General features: G+C 65.2%; 2 protein-coding genes across 4 annotated transcripts in view; one reads left to right on the plus strand and one right to left on the minus strand.

Moving 5' to 3' along the window:
- The window catches only part of SLC19A1 (solute carrier family 19 member 1), a 23,685-nt gene extending 21,998 nt beyond the window's left edge, over positions 1-1,687 (plus strand). For 2 of the 3 annotated variants that reach the window (XM_035030026.1, XM_035030025.1), the window contains exon 6: positions 899-1,687. In XM_035030026.1, the coding sequence (XP_034885917.1) occupies positions 899-1,144 (246 nt within the window). In that variant the 3' untranslated portion in view covers positions 1,145-1,687. Of the gene's footprint in view, positions 1-366; positions 819-898 lie in introns of those variants that run through there. The other variant, XM_035030028.1, reaches the window with a different exon arrangement.
- A 2,411-nt stretch (positions 1,688-4,098) lies between these two features.
- Positions 4,099-22,289, minus strand: part of COL18A1 (collagen type XVIII alpha 1 chain) — a 50,983-nt gene continuing 32,792 nt past the window's right edge. Inside the window, exons 15-41 of the mRNA XM_035030030.1 lie at positions 21,981-22,112; positions 20,961-21,023; positions 19,815-19,841; positions 18,779-18,814; positions 18,123-18,194; positions 17,799-17,834; positions 17,391-17,480; positions 16,737-16,766; positions 16,628-16,654; positions 16,309-16,371; positions 15,995-16,069; positions 15,191-15,217; positions 14,917-14,970; positions 14,588-14,662; positions 13,219-13,287; positions 12,616-12,658; positions 12,123-12,185; positions 9,056-9,099; positions 8,702-8,824; positions 7,995-8,148; positions 7,837-7,910; positions 7,239-7,367; positions 6,662-6,694; positions 5,595-5,831; positions 5,130-5,327; positions 4,693-4,808; positions 4,099-4,502 (exon numbers count right to left, since the gene is read on the minus strand). Of these exons, the coding sequence (XP_034885921.1) occupies positions 4,289-4,502; positions 4,693-4,808; positions 5,130-5,327; positions 5,595-5,831; positions 6,662-6,694; positions 7,239-7,367; positions 7,837-7,910; positions 7,995-8,148; positions 8,702-8,824; positions 9,056-9,099; positions 12,123-12,185; positions 12,616-12,658; positions 13,219-13,287; positions 14,588-14,662; positions 14,917-14,970; positions 15,191-15,217; positions 15,995-16,069; positions 16,309-16,371; positions 16,628-16,654; positions 16,737-16,766; positions 17,391-17,480; positions 17,799-17,834; positions 18,123-18,194; positions 18,779-18,814; positions 19,815-19,841; positions 20,961-21,023; positions 21,981-22,112 (2,304 nt within the window). The 3' untranslated portion in view covers positions 4,099-4,288. The remainder of the gene's footprint in view (positions 4,503-4,692; positions 4,809-5,129; positions 5,328-5,594; positions 5,832-6,661; positions 6,695-7,238; positions 7,368-7,836; positions 7,911-7,994; positions 8,149-8,701; positions 8,825-9,055; positions 9,100-12,122; positions 12,186-12,615; positions 12,659-13,218; positions 13,288-14,587; positions 14,663-14,916; positions 14,971-15,190; positions 15,218-15,994; positions 16,070-16,308; positions 16,372-16,627; positions 16,655-16,736; positions 16,767-17,390; positions 17,481-17,798; positions 17,835-18,122; positions 18,195-18,778; positions 18,815-19,814; positions 19,842-20,960; positions 21,024-21,980; positions 22,113-22,289) is intronic.

The following is a 22,289-nucleotide window of genomic DNA, read 5'->3' on the forward strand; positions in this document are numbered from 1 at the left end:
GGGTCTGGCTAGAGTCCGGGGAGTGAGGGTGGGGTCTGGCTAGAGTCTGGGGAGTGAGGGTGGGGCAAAATTTAAAAAAGCTCAGGGGACACCTTGCTGTGTTCTCGGCCTGCAGCGTCCTGGCCGGTGTGCCGCCCTCCACTTCTCTCAGTTACCTTCTTAAAGTGAGTTCTGTGGGTAGCGTCCAGGGTTCTAGCCGTAGTGGGGGGAGGAACTCAGCTCCATCCCCCTGGAAGCAGAGTCCTTGAGGGTTCAGTTCCCAGTGTTGTTTGTAAAGAGGGGCTTTGCTGGATGCAGCAGAGGGAGGCCTGCGGGGAGCAGAGCGCCGTGGTCTTGGGCAGGACTCACGCCTGGTCTGGCCCGCAGATGCAGGAGACCCCCCAGCACCGCCGCCCCGCGGTCGCGAGGATCAGGAGGGACGGATGCAGCTGCACCTGTCCCTGGGGCAGGAACCGGCGTGGTGCTCGGGGCTGTGCACACACACATGTCCTCGAGCCCCCAGCAGCCGTGGGAACTTGACCCGCAAAGGGAAGCACATGTTTGTTGTAAAACAGAGTGAGCAGAGCCTCTTGGGGTGGGTCACAGAGGCCACACCATACAGGAAACCTGCCAGGGTTCTGTGGGAAAGCGGTGGGAGCCCCCCAGGGCGGTGCCGGCTGTGGCCTGCAGGGGGACAGAGGGTGGTCTTGCCCCCTGTGGGAGCTGCTCCTGGGCTGCCCCCTGACCCCTGAGCGCCCACCCCCACCCCTGCAGTGTTCCCGCGGCCTCTGCAGGAGGAGGGAAACCCAGGGAGGACTCCACAGTCCCTGCCCCGCTGCTCCCCTGCCCCTCCCCTGCCCCTCCCCTGCCGGCCGGGCTCACCCCTCCCAACTCCGCCCCTGCCCCCTCTCTGTTGTAGTTTCTTGTCTACTTCGTGTACTTCCTGGTGCTGTTTGGTGTCTACCTCTTGGGGGCCATGCTGGTGGTCCTGCAGCACTTCCAGGCCAGCCACCGCGCGCCCCCGCCCCCGGAGCTGAGGAGCCCTGCCGAGGAGAAGGCCATGCAGGTGCTGAGCGAGCAGGACGGCGGCCTCAGCAGCCTGCAGCCCGAGGCCCTGCCCCTGGCCCCCCAGGAGCAGAACCAGCAGCCCGAGGCCAAAGCCTGACCCTTGGACACCAGCGGCCTCCCGCCAGCATCCTCCACGTCCTGGGGCCTTGGCATCTCAGAACAGATGCCCCCTCCACGCCCCCACAGGTGGCCCGCCCCTTGGTGTCAGCGATCCAGGTTTCCGGCCTCGTCCACGTTACAGGGTTCAGATTGTGGAGCCAGTGGTGACCAGCGGGGACCCTCCATGGTACCTCCCTGTGACCTGCACCTCGGGGGCAGCCTGCCTCAGGAGGGGCCTTGGCTTGTCCTGCAGTGGCCCGAGGACGGTGCCCCTCCGCCCTGCTTGGCGCTCTGGCCCTGTCCCCCGCCCACACGTGGTGGGCAGTGGGGATTCACATGCCCACCAGGCCTCCCCACCATCACCCCCCACCCTGGGAAGCAGGCCCTGCTTGTCCCTGGGGACCAGTGACTGGGATAGGGACTCGGGCCCCCGCAGTGCGAGGCTGGGAGCCCTGATTTGTGCGGACTGTGGCTCAGTTGTCCAGGTACTTGCTTTAGACAATGCTCTTTCTTTTTTAAAAAAATTGACCTACACGAGAAACCTTAATGGGCTCCTGTTTCTGTGGGAGAAGCTGGACACTGCCCATGGTGGGCCCTTCTGTCAGGTGCATGCGGGGACGCTGGGGCCCCCAGAGCCCCACTTCTCCCCAGGCCCTGCACTGTCCTGCCTGTTCCCGAAGTGAGTTAACACTGACCTACCTCACCGGTGACTGTGGGTGGCCTGGGGCCACTCTCGTGCCAGCCCAGACGGACCTGCCCGAGTGCACCACCTCAGGGTCTGAGGGCCCGTTGTGTCCCTTCCGAGCTGCACCGTCTGCTCTCCTTGAAGGGGCTTAACCCAGAAGCCCCAGGCATGGAGGGGCTTCTGATCCTGTACTAGCCTGGCCTGTGGGTGTGGGCCTGGAGTGGGTCCCTGCCCCAGCCCCTGTCCCCGACAGGCAGGGACCCACTCCAGCCCACAGGTCCTCGGGCTGAGTACAGCCCTTCCCACAACTCCTGGGGTCTGGAGCAGCGCCCGCGCTCCCTGGGACTGGAGGGAAGGGGGCTGCTCGGAGCCATCTTGGCAGGGAGCGGTCTGAAGGACACGCCGGGCCGGGGCCGGGCTGCTGGATGGAGGAGGCCGCCGTGCGGGGAGGCCGGCATCCACACACACTCACCCCTGGCGCCCTGTGGATGCTGAGGAGGGGGCAACGCTGTTCCCCATCCGAGCTCAGAGATCTAGCAGGACTTGGTGGGTGGAGGGGGTGAGTGTCACCTCTGGCCCCTGAGCACATGATGCAGGGCCCTGCTGTGCGCCCCGGCCCTGGGACTCCCCTGCCCTGCCCTGCGAACCCTCCCGTCAGTGGCCGCCCAGCCGCCTGGCCTCACAGCCGGTTCCATGCGCTGCGCAGCTGTGGGGAGAGGCGGGTGCAGGGCGCAGACCACCTGCGCGGCCTGGGAGCGAGAGCCTATGGGCACTGCTGGCCACCCCAGGGAGACTCCGGAGAGGAGAACGGTCTGGGGCCGCGGCAGCGTCCGTCTGTGCCTGCGTGTGGCCGCTCACGCCCACCTGTGCTCCCGCCGCACGAGCCCCCGGCCGGGATGAAGGCTCCCGGGCACCTGTCTCATGATCACGAGGCCTGCCTGCACACCCAGCATCCGTGTAAAGGGCCAGTTTTGTTTGGAAACCACGTTACTCTTGCGGTTTCCAGCGCTCAGGCCGCAGAGCTGCGGCGGCTTGGGGGCTTGCCTGGCACCCTTCCAGCACGGCCACCCATGGAGGAGGGACCTCTGCCGTCTCCCCCAGATGCTCAGGTGCACCTCAGAATGTCCCCTTCCATGCGCCCTCCACGTCATGTGGCCGCCTCTTGGGCTCGGCAAGGCAGGCCCCGTGGGAGCGGAGTCCTGGCTGGGGCAGGTGTGGCCATCCTATTTGCCTCTGGATTTTTTTTTTTAAGATTTTATTTATTTTACTAGAGAGCACGAGCGGGGTGGGGGTATGGGGGAGGGGCAGAGGGAGAAGCAGGCTCCCGCTGAGCAGGGAGCCCGACACGATGTGGGACTCGATCCCAGGACCCCGAGATCATGACCTGAGCCGAAGGTAGGGGCTTCACCGACGGAGCCCCTCAGGTGCCCCACCTCTGGATGTTTGAACTCCGTGTCCTGCAAAGATGAACCAGGACCCTGGCCCTGGGCTCAGCAGGCGGGAGTTCTGGCCAGGGACCCAGGGATGGGGAGCAGCTATGAGCCCGGTTAGAAAAGGAGACTGGGCAGGGCCTGGGCCCCAGGACGGGATGCTGCTATCCCTGGGTTGTGGGCCCCTCAAAACTCCTAGCGTAGGGGCGTCTGGCTGGCTCAGTTGTTAGAGCTCTTGATCTCAGGGTCATGAGTGTGAGCCCCACCTTGGGGGTAGAGATTACTTAAGAAAAACTCCCCAAAGGCGCTGGGTGGGCCGAGCTCCACGCTGGGTGTGAGCTCATGGGTCCCTTGGGAAGCCGGTGTGGGCCAGAGAGCTGAAGGTGGGCCCCATGTGCAGGGCTGCGGAGGGAGCCACCAGCCCATGGTGGTATTGGGGCAAGGGCCAGAGCCTGGGGGGCCCTGTGGTCTGCGGTGGGAGGACGCACTGATTTGGGGAACTGCCCTGACCTGGGGGTGGCCGAGGAGAGGTGGCCCCGCCCTGCGCCCCTGGCCTGAGCCGCCCCAACAGCTCACAGCTGGGGAAGGAAGGCTGTTACTGCTTGTGCAGCCCCTGGGCCGGGTCCAGAGGAAGGGAGGCCCGCAGGAAGCCAAGGCAGCACCTGTGGGGGCCACGGAGGGGCGCAGGGGCGCCCCCACCCCCTGGGAGAGTGAGTTCCCTTGCTGTGGCCGGGGTCTAGCCCCTGGTCTGACTGGGGCCAAGAGGGAAGGGGACAGGGCCCCGTGTGAGGAGGGGAGGGGCGCGGGAGTGTCCTGGCACCAGGCTTTGTTTTAAACTTTTTAAAAAATACACTCTTTGGCTTCCTTTTATTTCTTGAGGGGTACATTAACCGTGAACCATACAGGAAAGTGTCCGGCCGGGTCCCCACCCTGGGGGGTGGGCAGAAGCTCCGGCACAGCGGCTTCTCCACTCTCCTGGCCTCCCCTCCGGCCCCATGTCCGCTTGTCCGTCTGAGCCGGCAGACCCCTACTTGGAGAAGGAGGTCATGAAGCTGTTCTCGATGCAGAGCACAATGAAGGCGTTGTGGCAGCTCGCGGCTTTCTGCGCCAGCAGCCGGCCGGCCAGCAGCGAGGACGCCTGGCCCGTGGCTGCCGCAGCCTCCGTCCGCCACGTCTCGCAGTAGCTGTCTGTCAGCCGGCGCCCACTGGGGTCTGAGCCGTGCCACACGCTCTTCTGGGGCCTGCGAGACGCGGAGGCCATCAGTCCCGGACCAGGGCCTGCCGCTCAGGGAAAACGGGGTGTTTTCCGAAGGCCCATCATGGCGGCTGGATGTGGGGCCAGGGGGAGGGCGGGGAGTCGGGGTCCTTGGTCCCTGGGGGCTCCACCTCCCCTGCCCATCTGCTTTGGGGGGCACAGCCTGGGGAGCCTACCAGGCGGGGTGCTGCAGGACATCTCTGCCGTCGAAAGAGAAGATGCGGGCCCCGGGCTTCAGCTGGCCCTCGGAGCCCGAGAATAAGGCCTCCCAGCTGGGAAACAGCACCTCGTCCTGGGGAGGGAAGTGCAGTGGGGCTTATTCCCTCCCTGGAGATGTCCTGCCAGAGGTGGGCCAGCTCGCAGGGCCCCCTTCCCAGTCCCAGATCCGGTCTGGCCCCGAGGAGCGCACAATGGTGGTCAGGAGGCGCGTAGGCCACTCAGCCCCCCATCGACGTTTCCGAACCCGAGCTCCGAGGTGGCTGCACGTGAGGGCCTGGCCCTGCGGCCTGAACCCCAAGACGCCCCCTGTGACGCACGGGACCCCTGGCAGGCGGCTGCAGGGGCTGGGGGCCGTGTGGGGGGCCCGCCCGCGCCCCGGAGCAGCCACACCCACCCTGAGGTTAACGATGGGCACGCTTGTGCGGTCGGCCCGGCGCACGATGCTGTAGAGGTCCTGCAGCCGAGAGGACAGGAAGGCGCGGAAGGTGCCGGCCAGCCCCACGGCGCGGGCCTGCTGGAAGCACTGGAAGTCCGCCCCGCGGATGCCTCGCATGCCGCCCGGCTGGGGGCTGTTCAGTGCCACCAGGTGCAGCTGTGGGGGAGAGCCGCGGGATCAGCCGCCAGCCCCCACGGGGCGCCCGTGCCCCCCCCCTGGGCTGAGTGTGCACCGTGCTGGGGACCCCGGGGTCCAGAGCAGCCACCCTCGGGCCACCAGCCCTGCCCAGCTTCCGGCAAGTCCCTGTTGGCTCTTCCAGAGACAACCGGAGGGCAAGCCCCAGGCCCAGAGAACTGTCCCCGGCAGCCCTGGGAGTCCTTGTGAGCTGAGGGGCCGGGGAGTCCACGTGGGGGGGTCGCTCACCACAGGGTGGTAGTCCTGGTGGGTGTGGGTGTGGGTGGGCCTGCCAGTGGGGCGAGCCGGCTGGAAGTGCAGGTAGGAGCCGTGCTGTGGGGCTCCAGGGTAGGGCTGGGGGTCCAGCAGACGTGGGGGGTTGGCCAGGATGTCATCTGCCCGCCAGGGCCGCGCCGTGGAGTGGGTGAGCTCCCGCCGGGGGTACGGGTTGCCCACGGGGGGCTGCAAGGCGGCCACCTCGTTGTCCTGCAGACGGGGAGGCAGACTGTGGCAGGGGCCCTGCTCTCCTGCACGGATGGGCTGATTGCTGGCTGCCTGTCCGGCACCCCCGGGGTGTGCTCTGCGGCCGGAGAGGGCTGGCCTGGGGTTGGGGAGCTGGAGGGTGCATCCAAGGGCCCTGGGGTGCCCCGGAGAGTTACGGCAGGAGCCCTTCCAGCCCCCCCACCTCTGCACAGTCCCCCAAGGTTGCCGCTCCATAGGCCCTTGCTCCACCCCACCTCAGAGAGGCGACCGGCACCCCATCCAGTTCCCAACAGCACTGAAGGCCTTCTGACACACCGTGTGCTTTGCCTCTGCCTGGATCCCTGTGCCCTGTCTCTAGGAGCCCATGGTTAATAATCCATAATAAAGCATACCGCCTGTTATCCGCCATCTCTACCACCTGTCCCCCGCCCGGGACCTCCACGGGGCAGGGCCTTGCGTGTCCCTGACTGAAACAGTGCCTGCCATATGGGAGGGCCTGAGACCGTGCTGAGAGAATGAATGAATGAATGAATGTATGGGAGAGCGGACCTGCTGGGCTCCATGAGCCGACAGACCCGCGGAACCTGGGACGCACACCCCCTAATGCAGCCTCGGTCCTGGGCCTTTACACTCCCAAGAGCCACAGCGGTGGGAAACCCAAATATTTTGGGCCCTCCCATCCCCCCACCCCCCCAGGGGCCCATCTCTGTGCCTGGCACTCTTGGAGGGTGGTGGGTGAGGCCCGAAGGGAGGCAGCCTCGTGGTGTGCGCACCCCGTCCCACCCCCCGCGCCCCAGGACCCTGGAGCTGTGGCGAGTAAGATGGCTCCTTACCGTCCCGCGTGGGAGCGGCGTCCGTGCCTCCAGCTGGAAGAAAACGCAGGGGTTACCCCGGCGACCCCTGATGCCCGGCACTGGTCCCTCCCCGGTGGAAGCCGGCGTGGCCGCGTCCATGACACACAACACCTTACGTGCATTTACTTTCCAAAGTGGGAGAAGCATCTGCCTTCGGCTCAGGTCATGGTCCCAGGGTCCTGGGATCGAGCCCCGAGTAGAGTCGGGCTCTCTGCTCAGTAGGGAGTCAGCTTCTCCCTCTGCCCCCCCACCCCTGCTCATGCTCTCTCTCTCTCTCTCAAATAAATAAAAACTAAAAAAAAGTGGAGGGTCACTTCTCTGTGAACCCTAAACAGCTCCAAAAATCAGTCCACTCATTTAAGAGTAAAGAAACGTAAGGAGAAGCTCCGTCCATCACTCACCCCTGAGGCGTCCGCCCCTCCGACAGACCGCGGCTTAGGCCCGCCCTGGGTGTCGGGGTGCGGGGCCCCCTCCCTCACACGTGCTCGCCTGAACCCTACCGCACGCAAGCGAGCTGGGGAAGCTCTCTGGCTCCTTCCGTGTGCAGGGAACTCACCAGGACCTTCCGGAGCCCGTTGCGGACCCGGACATACAGCTCCTCCCTCTCAGCCACGAAGATGAGCCAGCCCTCCGGCACCTCCGGCACTTTGTCCAGCATGGTCTGGTACGTGGCCCAGATCCTCACCTGCTAGAAGACCGACCTAGTGGGTCCCCATCACACACAGGGAGCATCTGGGCTGGCGGGGGTGGGGAGGCGGACGCCCTCTGATGAGGGACCGTCTTGCAGGCTTGAGTGGGTGCCTTTCTCCATCACACTGGCCCCTGAGAATGCTCTGTGGCGCCGCGGGGAGGCCACCCGCGGGGAGGGCTGGACGCCAAGTCCCCAGGCTCTCTGTGAGCACTGCTGGGGGTCCTTCCTACTGGCCGTCCTCCCTTGTCCTCCCCTGCCCACCTGAGTCCCCCAGCCGCCCCCAGGCTCCCCACTCATGCTTTGGGAACCACATCTCAAGGCTGCTGTGCATTTGCCCCAGGGGCAAAGCCGGGCCCAGCGCTGGGCTTCTCTGAAAGCCCGCCCACAGTCTTCAAGGGGAAGGGTGGCCGGCCAGGCCAGGGCAGAGAGCACCTGACCGGTCAGGCGAAGGGGGCACTCTTACCCCAGAGGAGGTGCCCATGGTTCCAGGGGGCCCAGGGGGCCCAGGTGGGCCTGGGGGGCCGGGAACACTGATGGCTACAGGAGAGAAACCAGAGATGGGGACGCATGTCCTGGCTGGACCAGCGGGAGCCCAGGCCCCCCACCCCCCACCCGACTTACTTTGCCTGTAAGGGCCAGGAAAGGAAGGGGGCCCTGGGGGACCAGGGGGTCCAGGGGGCCCAGGAGGTCCCTGACGCCCCTCATGGCCGATGCCAGGGGGTCCCTGAGGTCCAGGTGGGCCAGGCTGGCCCCGAATGCTCTCTCCCTTGGGACCCTAGTGGGGGTCAACAAAACAGGGGGCAGGAAAGCCTGAGGACCCAGGCTGCATCGGCCAAGGCCCTGCAGGGAGCAGCTCGGAGCGCCCTCGCCTCCCTCCCCGCCGCCTCCCTCCCCACGCCATACGGCCTGGGAAACCTGGTCTCCAACACCGTGCACCCTTCACTGGGACGGCGTCCCAGAACGTGGACAGCGGTGCAGCCCCCCTAGAGCCCTCCTTCCCCCTCCGTCCCCAAGGCAGAAGCTGGGGCCTGGGCTCCCTGGAATCTTTCAGGGCAGACGGTCTCCTTGAGGAAAGAACAGCACCAGCAGGAGAGCGGGCGTGAAGGTGGGTGTGGGCTCCTCGTGTCTTGTGTTCCCCCGGCCGGCTGGAGGCGCCCCCAGGCCACGTGCCCCCCACCCCGAGAGTGGGGGCGAGAACTGGAGGGGAGAGCTCGGAGGCACAGCCCGGGGGCTTGCGGGTGTCCACGGCCGGGCTGCACCTGCCCCCGCCCCAACCTGGGACCCTGGGGCCATGAGCTCTGGTGCAGGCCTGGGGAGCCCAGACTTACCGGAATCCCAGGGTAGCCTGGCGGGCCGGGGGGGCCGGGCACACTTGAGCCGAAGAATCCGCCACCCCCGGGCTCACCCCGTTCACCCTTCTGCCCGGTGTCCCCTCGGTCACCCTTCTCCCCCTGTGGATGGAAACACTGGTCTGAGGCAGCCCGGCTCCTGTCACTGGCGTGGGGGGGTGGGCTGACCCCCAGGAGCCCTGGGTGGGCAGGGTGAGGCAGCGGAAGCTTCTGGAGCCCAGGTCTGGCAGGCCCGGTGGGACAGGGCTCAGCTCCCCACTTTCCTATATTGCCCGAGCCCTGGAGAAACCGAGTCAGGGTGGGGCGGGTGTCGGGGACGTGGGTGTCACCCACCTTCATTTCAGTCCCCAGCTGGAGGAGGTCGAATGGGAACTGCCCTGCAGGAGAGAAGCAGCGGGGGGGGAGGGGGGCCCTCAGTGAGCCCCTTGGCAGCACCCTGCCCCCACCTTCGTCTTCCTTCCTCGATTTCTAGAATTTCTTTGTTTCTGGGTAGATCCCTGGTGGCTCGGCCCAGGTTCCCAGAACCCCCGCCCGCCTCCAGGAGCCACAGGTCTGATCCCCTTCCTTCTCTAAATGGCACCTTTTTAGAATTTCTTTTTGTTTATGACAGGTCGTTGATTTTTGTAAACTGCCCTCCCGCCGTCAGTAAACTGACTCATTCTAATGGTTTATCTGTATGTCCTTTTGGGTGGTTGATGTTCAAACTCGTGCTGTCTGTAAAAATGGCAGTTTTATTACTTCTTTCCAAAAATACATGGCAGTATTTCCCTCCCGCACCTCCCGCCGGGCTGGGGCCCCTGTGGCGGCTGGGGCCAGGGGGTCAGACGCCCCCGGCCCGCGGGCCCCCAGCGAGGGCGGCCCCCAGCAAGGCGGCCCGCGGGGCTCCTTCCGCTCTCAGTCCGGCAGGGGGCGCGCCAGGATCACGGGTCTCTCTTCAAAGCGCCATCTGTACGGCTCGTTCACTTCCCATCGGTACCATTTCTTCTCATCTCTTTTCTTCAAGGTAAGTTCGCTTTTGTTCTCGGACTTCTTGAGCTGGGCGCTTGGAAACGTGTGCCCAGTGAGGCTGTGACCTCCGGAGCAGTTAACACACCGGCGCTGGGGGAACCCCGGGGCCTGGGGCTGGGGGAGCCCCTGCCTGGTGGGAGCCCCGCGCTGGGGTCCTGCTGCCCTGGGGCCGCGGCGGCCGCGGACGGAGGGCGGGGAGCCCCTCACCACCTTCCGCCCAAGTGTTTTCTGCTCCCGCGTGGCTTCTCCGTACGTGGGGCTGCTCTGTGTTCGCTTTCCAGGCACGGCTCTGACGCTGACGTCCTGCTCGCCGTCTGCCTCACGTGGGCCCGCGTGGGGCAGACCGGGCGCCAGAGGTCCAGGCGGTCACCCAGCGGTCACCTGCCGTCAGCTCCCCCATCTCCCGGCTGAGCTGTTCCTTCGTGCGCTGGTCCCATCACTGGCTGAGAGCCGGCCACACCCCCACGATGACTGCCCTTTTCCTTCAGTCCTGCCCACTGCTGCTCTTTACCTCGTGAAGCCGTGCTGTAGGTGCATGGAAATCTGGAATTGCTGCATTTTCCTGGTGGGCTTACCCCTTTATCCTTATAAACAGTTTTTTAGAATTTCTGGCAATGTTTCCTGCCTTAACATAGAATTGTGTGGCCTCTCTCACATGCGCACACACACACACAGTGCATTTGTACACCCATGCACACAGGCGTGCTCACAGGTGCACTCAGATGCACGCAGGGGCACGCGCAGGCCTAGTTCGCCTTCCCCAGCTCCCTTCCCAGTAGAGTGCCTTCCCCCTCCTTCCGCGTTCAGTGTGTGTATCCTCACGTTTGCAGAGTGTCTCTTGTAAGCAGCATGTGGTTTTGTCTTCATCTGACTGACAGTGTTCATCTTGCGACTGGAGTGTGCAGGGTACTCACGTTTGATGCACTGACTGACAAATCTCACGTCAAACCAACTCTTCTCCTGCCCGCTTTAAATGTGTGCCGTCTGCTCTGTGTTCCATCTCTCTCCGTTCTGCCTTTTCCGGGGTGCAGGGGTCCCCGTGGCCTTCTTCCTGCATGTTAGCTTCAGTTGCGCGTTCCTATTCTGTTCTTGGCTCATCCCTGCGCTGCACGGTGCATCCTGACGTGAAGCCGGACGCAAATGAAGGCTACCCGCTTCGGAGCGGCCCCAGGATGCATACCAGCAGCATCACCTTCTCCCGAAGGGCCCCCTCCGTCCCATCAGGGCTGGTCCTCGGACGTCCCAAAGCACATCTCCATGGACGCAGACTCGCAGGTTAGCAGCCCCGGTCTTTCCCCATCCTGAAGCCTCTTTTCTGGTGTCTCTCTTCCCAGTAGAGGAGTCCGGTCTTGATCAGTCGTGCGAAGGGCCCCTTGAGCCTCTCCGCAGTCTTGGAAAACCCTTGGCCGTGACTCCTTCAGATGCTCTCCTGCCGGTGTCCCCCGCCCCAGCCCTGGCCCGCCTGCTCCGTGCGGACCTCCCCTCGCTCTCTTCCCCGTCTCATCTACCTAGACTCACGCAGACTCTTCGGGTCCAGCTCTCCGTTCCAGAACGGAACTGATTCTTTCCACAGCTCCCAGTTCCCTGCGGACGCCCTCACCTCCCCCTTACTGGAGCACTTTGTCACTTGTCTCCACCTTAGCTGGGTCTCCTGTGGGCCTGGCTTGCCCGCCATGTGCTCTCCGTCTTGTGTTCTGGCCGTTTTGTTCACCTGCTCAGCCTCATTAAGTCCTAGGCGCTCCAAGAGCTCGAGCAGCCCTTAGAGGAGACCCGGGGTTTCGTCTCTGACCCGCCCTCGCCCTGGGCTGTAGCCCCCTCCATGGAGGTCCTGGTTGGCCACCCTTTAGCTGGCACTGCCTGGGGCTGGGGGCCCCAGCTCTCCGGGCTTCTGACCTGCTAGCTCCCCGCCATTCAGACTGCTGTTTTCTTGTATTTCATTCAGCAGTGGAGGAATTCAGCAGGGGATTCTCACCATCCAAGGGCACTCTCACCATCTAAGGGCACTCTCACCATCCAAGGGCACTCTCACCATCCAAGGGCACTTCTGAAGGCTAGGAGTTCACCACCGCCCCCCCCCCCCCACCCCAGGGCAAGCTGGCTGATCAGGGCTCCTGCACAGCCTGTGGGAAGGGAGGGTCGTCCCGAGACCCCCAGCACACTGGGCCCAGCCCTACCCCTCAGCCCTGCTGCCCGGGACACTTGTCCTTGAAGCCCTGGGCCTGAGGCTTGCGGGGCCACCCAGGTGTCTCAAGCCCATACCCAGCGCCACAGGTCCTGTCCGGGCCCCACGAGCCTGGGAGGGGCCTCCTTCCTTCAGGAGGGCAGCCAGGTCACCACAGACGCAACAGTGTTGAGGACCCCCCCAGCCCAGGGCCGCCCAGAGCGCCCTCACCTGGTGGTCCTGGAGGGCCCACATCTCCTTTGTCACCCTTGGGTCCAGAAGGCCCCTGGAGCCCTGGAGGGACAGAAACGCCAGCGCCCGTCATGGCGTGTGAACAAAGCCCTCCCGCCCGGCCCACCCGGACCCTGCTGACCGCCGCGTGCGCGGCCCCCGGACGGGGGAGGGGTATCACACAGATTCGGGGACCCTCAGGGCGCCGAGCAAAAGTGCTCGGGAGGCTGCCCCAGGGACCGCGTCACTCCCGCAGGTGCACGAGCTGCCAGAGCGGGGGGCGGGGCCGGGGAGCCAGATCTAAATTGTGGGCGGGTCCGCTGCTGAGTACCAGCTGCCTGGAAGGCCGCACTGGGAGGACCCACGAGGCCCGGCAAGGGGGCTGCGATCGATCTGGATCCGTGCGCACGGGGCGCCAAGAGTTCCTGATGCCCGGGAGCAGAGGGTTCAGGGGAGCTCCAGCATCCCTCCCCGAGGCCCCGGGCATCCTCACCTGGTAATCCTGGGGGTCCAGGGTGGCCAGACTCCATAAAGGCCTGCAAAGAAGCTGGCCAGTGAGGGAGACGCTCTGCGAGTGGAGCCAGGACCCATGCAGGCCTCCCGGAGCCCAGAGGCCCAGCCCCTCTGTGAGGCCACACGGATACCCCCCCAGCGGTGCAGAGAGGGGAAGGGAGAGGAAACAGGGCTTTGGGGTCAGGAGCCCTGCTCATGATGGGATCTGCCCCTTCTGGGTCACTTCATGTGGCTGAACCTCGTAAGACAGGGGTGTGCGTCCCTCCAGGACCCCGGGGCTAAAGCCTCAGACTCCCAGATCCAGCCCTCACTGCCCCAGGGAGGAGCCCGCTTTGTAACAGAATACCTGCCAGGTGGGCCTACCAGGCAGGTGGGCGTGGGTCCCAACCAGCCAACCCCCTGCCAGAAATTGCCTCCCTGGGGGTCAGCCTCTTCCTGGGGGTCAGCCGCCCCTAGAGGTCAGCCCCTCCCTGGGGGTCAGCCCCTCCTTGGGGGTTGAGCCCCCCCACCCCCGGGCGTGGGTGCTGGGTAGGGCCTGTGAGGAGGAGGGTGGGGAGGGAATTTGGCAAGTGGGAGGACTTACGTTGCTGTCATAGATGGGAGTCCCAGGAGGGCCTGGGGGCCCCGGAGGCCCTGGGGGACCGGGTGGACCCTGCATGGGGAGGATAGCAAGCTCTGTCAGTCACGTTCAAGTCAGGCCATGGACGTGACCAGGGCAGCAGATATGGGCAGGAGCATTTCTAAAAGTCTCAGTAGAATCAGAAAACTGAACTCATGGAAAGCATAGAATCCGGAAGCATCCGTTTACTCTGTGGTCGTGGGGTCCCTGAGCACAGAGCTGCCCCTTTCAGGATGTCCCTTGGGAGACGTGGACAGGGTGATAGGACTGGACATGGCCCTGGATGCTGGGGCGAAGCCTGTGTGTCTCCAGGTTAAAGGGACAGCCCCAGGAGGCTGACGCCAGCCCGCTGGGCTTGTGCGTGGACTTTCCTTTACTAATTCACAGAAAAGGAGCAGAGCGCCGACCCGGGCAGAGTGAGAAGGGCTTCTTCTGGAAGTGACCTGCGTCCTGGACCACGTGCGTCAGGAGGGAGACCAGGGAAAGGTGGTGCACCAATCCCCGACTGCCCTGCGGTCGCCCCCGCGCCGTGCCCCCACTGAGGCCAGGGAATGGGACGCAGCGCGGAGCCGGCTGCTCAGGCCCCGAAAGGAGCCACCGGAGGCGGAGCCCTGTCCCGGGAGATGCCGTGAGCCACGTGGGCGCCAGCAGGATGTCATGTCCACCAGGGCAAAAAGAATCCAAGAGCCCATCCTCCTTCTCCAAGACCCTGACCTAGCGATCTCTCGCTACTTCAGAACTCCACGGGACGTGGCCTCTACTTCTTGGTTCTTCACGAGGCGGCAGCCACGTTTAGGCCATGGGAGGAAGGAGGCCATGGTGATGGCAAAACCAGAAAGGTGGGGATTGCCTGAGCCGCTGGCCTCAGGCCCCCCATGCCCCGCCCGTGCCCCCACTCGTGGCTCCGGGAGGGGCATCCGCCCGGCGGCCGGGCCTCCAGAAGCAAAGTCACCAAGTGTGGCAGGTGGTTGGCACAGTGCCCGGCCACGGGGTTGCCAGCAGGTCCTGTGTCCGCACGGCACCCTCTCAGAGACACGATGAAAAATGAAAAATGCCCGAGCTAGCAAAGTAAACCCCTGCCCGCAAGCCGGCAGAGGTGCTGAGGCTCAGGCCATGGTGCTGAGGGAAGGGACACCACCATGGGCAGGGAGGGCACGTCTGGAAGCGGCCATGCCCTTCCGAGAGGGCCACGCGGGGTCTCGGTCCCGGCGGCGGCTTGGGCTGGTGTGTGCACGGGTGTGGGGTCCTCGTGTCAGCGTGGTCACAATGCAGGGACCCCCCCCTGCACCCCTGGTGTCCCAGCCTTGCCATCCGCCCCTTGGGGGATACTCACTCTCATGCCAAAGCCAATGCTGCTGTGTCCCGGCTCCCCTTTCTCCCCCTTCAATCCGTTCATCCCGGGGCGACCCTGGGGCAGAGCACAGGGGCAGGGTCCGCTGCCGTGGCTCACACCTGGCCTCGCCCGCTCTTGGTCCCCACCCAGGGTCTCCCGGGTACCAGCCCCTGCGGCCCAGCCGCCCATGAGCTGGGCGTTCCTGGGCTTCGTCCTGGAGACAGCTGTCCTCACACAGGGACGGTCCCCGGCGGCGGGACAACCGGAGGGACGGGGGCCACTCCCCTCCCCCATGCTGCCCCGCGTGGCACGAGATCCCGGGTCCTTACCGGCCGCCCAGGGAAGCCAATCTCTCCCTTGTGCCCCGGCCGTCCGTAGGGGCCCTGCAGAAAGGAGAAGGGACCTTTCAGGTGAGCAGAGACTGGCCCCCGCGGGGCCTCCCGCCCGCGACCTGGCCCCACATTTGAAAGGTGCAGCGGGGATGTACTCGGGCCACCCGCATCCACTCAGCGGCCCAGCTGTGACAGCACCTCAGCGGCCTTGCGTGTTCTTTGAGACTGCACACGCGTGTTCGCTGTGCGGGGGAGGTGTGGGCCTACTCACCGGGGGTCCTCGGAAGCCAGGCTCTCCCTGAACAGAAAACCAGACGCACGGTCAGATGGCTGCAGGCCGCCCCCCAGGCAGCGCCCTCGGGGCTCTGACACCAGGGAGGGAGGACACGGCGCAGGGAGCACACTCTGGATTGGGGTCTTTGTCCCAGGGCTGCATGGATGAGGCCCACCATGGGGACCCCCCCCCGACCTCAGCGCTGGCAGAGTTCTCTGGGCCTGGAGATCCGAGGTCCCACGGCCCACCCCCAAACAACCCCGCGAGCTTTCGGGGCCCCGGCAGGAAAGCCCCCCATGGCCACTGAATCTGGATCCAGGTCTTCCCCAGACCCTCCCAGAGCCTGTGTGGGGGTGGCGACCTGGGGCATAGTCCCCTCAACCCACTCCTGAGCCTCCTGAGGGAGGAGAGCTGGGACCCCACCCCAGTGGCAGCCCTCAGAGCCTGAGGGGCAGCCTTGTCCTCCGGGCGGGGCAGCTCCTGCAAGCAAGGCCTGGGCTGGACACCCCCCCCTGCTGAGAGCCCCCAGCCCGTCTGCAGGGGAGAACCAGGGGCCGGCCGGTGGTGGCTGGGCTGGACAGGCAGGGCTCTGCAGGACCTCGAGGTTCTTTCTGGTGTGGCTGTGACCGACGGACAGACAGGAAAAGGCCAAGGGCCCAGGCTACAGAAGTTTCTGGAACCTGCTTAGGAGCGGCTCTCACAGTTGGGCAGGAACTGGCCCCTCTTGGGACCCTCCACAGCCCCTGGAAATGCCCCTCTCCGGCCTGGACGAAGGCGAGCCATCCCAGGCACCTGACTCACCTTGGCCCCTTTCTGGGCGGGGGCCAGCAAGCTGCCATCGGGGCTGAACACCGGGCCCGGCTCACCCTTCTCACCCTGGAACAGCGTAGGGGGCAGGCGTGAGGCCAGCTCTGGGGAGGGGGGTCCTTGACCCCCACACCCCAGAGCGTGGTGAGCGGGGCCTCCCCTCCCCGGGCTCTGAGGTGGGGGCGTCTCCACGGGGCCTCCATGGGCCACGGGGAGGTCAGAATCGGTCACATCTCCTGGCCACGTGTCCACACCCCCAGGGTCACGGATGGGGTGGTCCCTGGGCAGATGATGCCCGAGCCGCTCACCTTGGGTCCCGGGAGGCCCCTCTGGCCTTTGGAGCCCAGATCTCCCTTTGGCCCGGCTGGTCCCTGTGGGGAGACAGGCAGGAATGAGGGTCACACGAGGGACCCTGGCCCACCACGGCTGCCTCCTGGTCCTAACCCGTGTCAGGTGGAGGAGGGCTCACGACCCTTTGCCCCAAGACCCCCACCCCAAGCCTCCGCCCTGGTCCCAGGGGGGCTTCTGCTCAGGACCCGGGAGGTTCCTCGGCTTTGCGGGCCCCCTCCGGCGCTGGGCTTGCCGGGGGCTCCCGGCTGGTGCAGGGCGGGCTGAGCGGCCACTTACAGGAAAGCCCGCGAACCCCGGCCGGCCCTGCGGGAGAGAGGGGCGGGTCAGTGCAGGGTGGGCGCGTGGATGTGGGCTGCGGTTCTCACCGGGGACGACTTGCACGTACCTCGGGTCCCGGCACGCCTCCCAGCACTCTCTGTGGGCACACCGGAGAGACAAGGGACCGCGGAAGGAAGGAAGAGACAGCACGTTTACAACGAAAATCCAGCTTCTCTTACAGGATCAACAAATCCGCACAGAAACTGACTGTGCAAGAAAAACTGCCTCGGTAGTCCTCCAGGCTTTGGCCTCAAGGTCCCTCAGATGAGGGGGAAGCCAGCTGCCGGGAGCCTGCCCTGCACTGGAGAACCTTCCGGAGACCCTGGGGCCCAGGGCCAGTCCCCCACCTCCCTGCTGGGCCTGGGGGCCGGAGCAGAGCCACCAGCATCGGCAGGGGCAGGGGGACCCCGGCAGGGAGGCTCTGCAAGGCCTGGCGGGAGGGGACTCGTTCCATCTCGATTTTCTGCTACAGAACTCCCGTTTCTCTCTGGACACCCAACCCGTATTTTTCTTCTCTTTTAAATAATGTAAAAGTCTCACCAGAATGAGACACAGTCACTGGTTCTGAATAGAACTTTGGGGGTCACCCTGGGTGGAGAGAGTCAGCGGCCCCGATGGCCTCCCAGCCCCCCGCAGGGTCAGGGCCGGGCCTGCACCCACTGTAGCCAGTGCTGGGGGGAACGGCGGGCAGAGCGCCTGCCCGGCCATGCAGTGTCCTTACATCCTGCTCCGACATGTAGACGACAGGCCCCGGGGGTCCGGGGGGTCCGGGGAGGCCAGGCTGCCCCACTCCGTCCCTCCCTGGGTCGCCCTGGAAGAGAAAGCCAGTGTCTGGCACTCAGATTGCTTGTGGGGGCCTCTGGATTGTCAGGGCAGCTCTGGGAGGGACCCCCAACCCACCCAGGCCTTGGAGGGGTTCCTGGAGCCTACAGAGTGTGAGGAGGCGCCCGGGGCTGAGGACGGCAGGCCTGAGAGCCCCCCATCCCAGCAGGGCAGGTTCCAAGCCAGCACCCCAGACTTGGGGGTCTTTGCCCCAAGCCTCCGAGGCCACGCAGGTGGCAGGGGCAAGGGCACCCCCGAGGCCTGGCCATGCACCTGCCCTGCTTGCGGACCCTGAGCCCCAACTTACTTTCTCTCCCTGGGTCCCTTTTTCTCCTTTGGGTCCCTGAAGAGATGGAAAGGAAATGGGTCACCTTAAACAGAACCTGACCCCCTTCCCCAGAGACCCCAGGCCACCAGCATGGGCCCCAAGTGAAGATGGAGAGAGCACTTCCTTCCTGGGGGGGGCGCAGGCAGGCTGCATCCCCAGCCCATGGCCTGTGGAGCCGGGGTCTGAGCCCCTCGGGGTACAGAGAACTGGTCAGGAATCCCGGAGACCACACTGGGGCTCCGGCTTTATCAGAGCAGCTCCTACAGGGTGGCCTCCCCCACTGCAATCCTGGGAGCCACTCACCTGGGCTCCGGCCGAGCCCTCTCTGCCAGGGAGGCCGGGGAACCCGGGAGGTCCGTCGGCCCCGACTTCTCCCTGTACCCAACACAGGGAGAGACGAGTGTCAGCCCACCGCCCAGCAAACCCTGGTGTCCGGGGGGCTGAGCAGGCTGGGGCTTCTGTGGGTCACCAGCTCACACCCCTGAGGGTGATTCAGCCCAGTTGGCCTCCAGCCTCCTTCCTCGGAGCCCCGAGGGGCAGAGAAGGGGAGGGGGCCATGGTTGGACAGATTCCTGTGGTTCCCAAGATTCACACCTTAGAGCCGGGAGGAACGGGTCTGGGGTGAGGGGGTGTCCTGGGGGTGTTGGCGGGTAGGCGTCCTGGGGTATCCTGGGGGGTCAGTGTCCTGGATGGGGGTGTCCTGGGGGTTGCCCTGGGGGTGGGTGCCCTTGGGACAATCTTGGACTCTAAGGAATGAAGGCTGAGGCCAGACAGCACAAGCAAGAACCAAAGGGAGAATGACCCTGGGTCTGGCCTTGGAGGTCACTCCATGCAAACCTCATCCCTAGTCTGTGGCTTCAGGGGGACGGGGCGATGGGCCGATGGGGTCCCCCTCTGCTCACGAATGGGGCTGGGAAAGATCCCTGATTTCCTGAACCCGAGAAAAGGCTCTTCCTTACCTTGGCGCCCGGTGGTCCGGTTATTCCAGGATCCCCCTAGAGTGGGAGAAGGGGCCCCATGAGTGCGGAGTATGGGCAGCCCACCCCCACGGCGGCGTCCACCCTCCTCCTCCTCCAGGAGGAAGGAAGGGAGGGCTAACGATGTGGGTGGCCTCTCAGGGCCCCCTCCCTGCTCAGCCCAGAGCGGAGGGTCCCGGGGGCCGCAGGGGCTATGCAGGCACAGTGGGGCCTAGACTGTTCTGGAAGCTGCGCCTTCCGTTTGCCCAAGGAGCCCCTCCACCAGATGACTCCATTCTTAAGAAAGCGAGCCAGTGTGCCTTTCTAAAACCCAACTTTCTGAGACATCCCAAAGTTTTACAAATCAAGCAAAACCTTTTAAGACAACATTCATCAAAGGAACTTTCTAAAACATCCTCCGGTGGAGCCTGCACGCCCTCGAACCCATGTGTGTGGGGGACATGGTGTGCCTGAGGGGGGCCCTCCTGGGGGCCCCTCGCCCCGGCCACCCATGGGGAGGGATGGGGGCTGGTGTCCTCCAGGGGGAGGGTTGGGGAGCAGAGAGCAAAGCAGGGAGGTGGGAGGAGTCCCCTGGGCGCCCCCCCCCACTGCCCCAGAGCCTGGGAGGTGGGGTGGGGGCAGGTTCCTCTGTCTTCCCAGGTGGGCAAGCACCCTTCAGATGCACGAAGGCAGGGACCACGCAGCTTTAGAAGGATGCCCCCCCAACACGGAAGCTGGGGTTGGGACGAACGCCCCCCCAAAGACAGAAGCTGGGGATGGGACGAACGCCCCCCTGAAGATGGAAGCTGGAGATGGGACAAATGCCCCCCACCCCCAACACAGAAGCTGGGGATGGGATGAACGCCCCCCCGAAGACGGAAACTAGGGATGGGATGAATGCCCCCCACCCCCAACACGGAAGCTGGGGATGGGTGGTGTGTGATCGTTGATTCCCGTTAGGGTTTTCTGTAGTTCACACATCGCCCGCGGTGGACTCAGGCTACTCTTCTAGCGGGGAGGGAGGGGGGCGCTCACTGACCTTGACCCCAGGCGGGCCGGGCGGTCCCTGCGGGGCAGAGAAGGAACAGAGCTTGAGTCCCTGCATGGAGGGTCTTCCTCCCACAGGCGTCAGCAGCCCCGGGCGATCACGGGAGTGGTGGTGCGTCCCCGGCACCTGCTGGGCCCCTCAGGCAGCACTCGGGCATTCTGCTGGGGCAGGCATGCCCGATGCCCTCCGCGGGGGTCGGCAGCCACTTGATGTGACGGAAGGGTGAGTGCATTCGAGCAGACGGCCGGCCGCTCGGTCCTGCTCTGGGCACTGCCTCTGCAACTCTCCTGGGCCCCCGAGGGTCCCCGTCTCCTCCACAGCCATAAAACAGCCCTGCCGACCCCTCCTGGGCACTTGAGTCTAGGACCCTACAGAGGGACGGGACCCATGCCCCCGGCACCTCGCTGCCGCCTCCCATCGGGTCCCTCTGCCCTCAGGCCACACAAGAGTGACCTGTCCCTCTGGGCTCACACCCCACTGGATGCCCAGGCAGCTGACTGCAACCACCAAAGACTAGGATTTTTAATACGTAAAAGGAAAGACACTGAATTAAACAGCAAATAGCTTATCAGGGGCTTCGTTTCCGCCCAAGAGAAGATTCTCATTAACGTTGCCGGCAGCTCACCCTCGCCAGGTGGAGCATCTGCGCCCATGGTGGACGCTGGCTGAAGGGCATCCCGGCCGTCCAGTGGCCACGACAGAGGGACTGCCCACCCCCAGGACGCACCCCCGACCTGTCCTAAGTCCTGGGCACTCCAGGGTGTCTCTGGTCCGCCCAACCCAACCCCGACTGGCACAGATGTTAACAGCAGAACAAGGTGGGATTTCTCAGGAATGTGCCCGTTTTCATTGAAAAAATTCTACTCAGGTCAGAAGTTTATCATGTCCCCCAATTGGAGCCCTACAGAGACTGGAGGACTGCTACTTTCCAGAAAGACCCATCTTTTAGGGCTCACTGCCCCCTGTCCACTCCCTGCACCACCAGCTGCACTTCCTGCATGCAGAGTCCACTCCCATCCTGAAGGCCCCGAGGGTGGACAGTGCCCAGGAGTCAGCGGCCTTGCTGGTCCCCACTGGGGGGCTGGTCCCAGGGACGCCCCCTCCCCGAGAGCAGAGCGAGCCCCGCGAGGGCAGTACCTGCGACCCACTGGCTCCTTGAGCCGTTGACCAGAAGGGTCTCCCGGAGCCTTCCATGTCATCCTGCGGAGAGCACAGGAGGGGCACCTGGGCCGGTGTCACGGGAAGAGACCCCTCCTCGAGCCGGCCACTGGTGCAGACTCGGCCCTGGCTGAACGGGGCGGGCTCCGGGGGCCGAGGTCACCCGCAAGCAGGCGTCCTTGGCCCGAGGATAAGAAGCAGGGACCCTACTGGGCCTGGGCAGCCCTCCTGAGTGTAGGTAATTTACTTGTGGGCTGAGCACCTGCTGGGAGCCTGGCTGTCTGACGGTGTTTGGTTTCTGCTTTTGTCCCGGGGAGCAGCCTTCCCCCAGCATGCACTGGACACGGGCCCTGAGCAATGACCGCTTAAGAAAACGGACGGCTGCTCCTTCCCACCACCCACGGGTCCACCGCGTGGTACCATCCGGGCACTGACACGGACAGGAGTTAGGCAGGGCCATAAACACCCTGCGTTCGGTGAGCTCATGGCTCAGACGGGGGCTCAGACGGGGGCTGGGACGGGGGGGTGGGATGGAGGCTGGGATGGGGGGGCTGGACGGGGGCTGGATGGGGGCTGGACAGGGGCTGGGACAGGGGCAGGGAGGGGGCTGGACAGGGGCTGGGACAGGGGCAGGGAGGGGGCTGGACAGGGGCTGGGCGGGGGCTAGGATGGGGGGGCTGGACGGGGCCTTGGACGGGGGGGCTGGGATGTGGCTGGGACAGGGCAGGGACGGGGCTGGACGGGGGCTGGGACGGGGGCAGGGACAGGGGGCTGGGCGGGGGCTGGGCGGGGGCTGGGACGGGGGGGCTGGATGGGGGCTGGGACGAGGGCCGGGTTGGGGGCTGGGATGGGGGCTAGGACAGGGCTGGACGGGGCTAGGACTGGGGGCTTGATGGGGCTGGGACGCCGGCTCCACCACGGGGCTGGGGAGACCGCCAGTGTGGGGTGCCTGGGGTTTGCCTGGGGTTTGCCTGGGGGATGGCAGCAATTTGTACTCACAAACCCCGCAGCAAGTCCTGGTCCTGGTGGCCCGGGGGGCCCGGGGGGCCCTGGTGGGCCGGCTGGTCCAGGGGCTCCTGCCAAGCCATTCTCCCCAGGAGCGCCAACAGGCCCAGGGTCACCCTGCCTTCCCTGCACAGGTGGGGAAAGAGGATGTCCCCACTTGTGGCTAAGCCCTGAGAAGCCACTGCATGCCCTGTGCACCCACTTTCCTTGTAGGCTTTTTAACAAATCTGAAAAGCCAACGAAAAATGAGGTTCCACGTAGCAAACCCAATAGCACCTGTTGTTCCTCTGACTTTAAGACATG

Source organism: Mirounga leonina, unplaced genomic scaffold (assembly GCF_011800145.1).
Source record: "Mirounga leonina isolate KUSES-001 unplaced genomic scaffold, KU_Mleo_1.0 Mir_353, whole genome shotgun sequence".
NCBI classification, from domain to species: Eukaryota; Metazoa; Chordata; class Mammalia; order Carnivora; family Phocidae; genus Mirounga; species Mirounga leonina.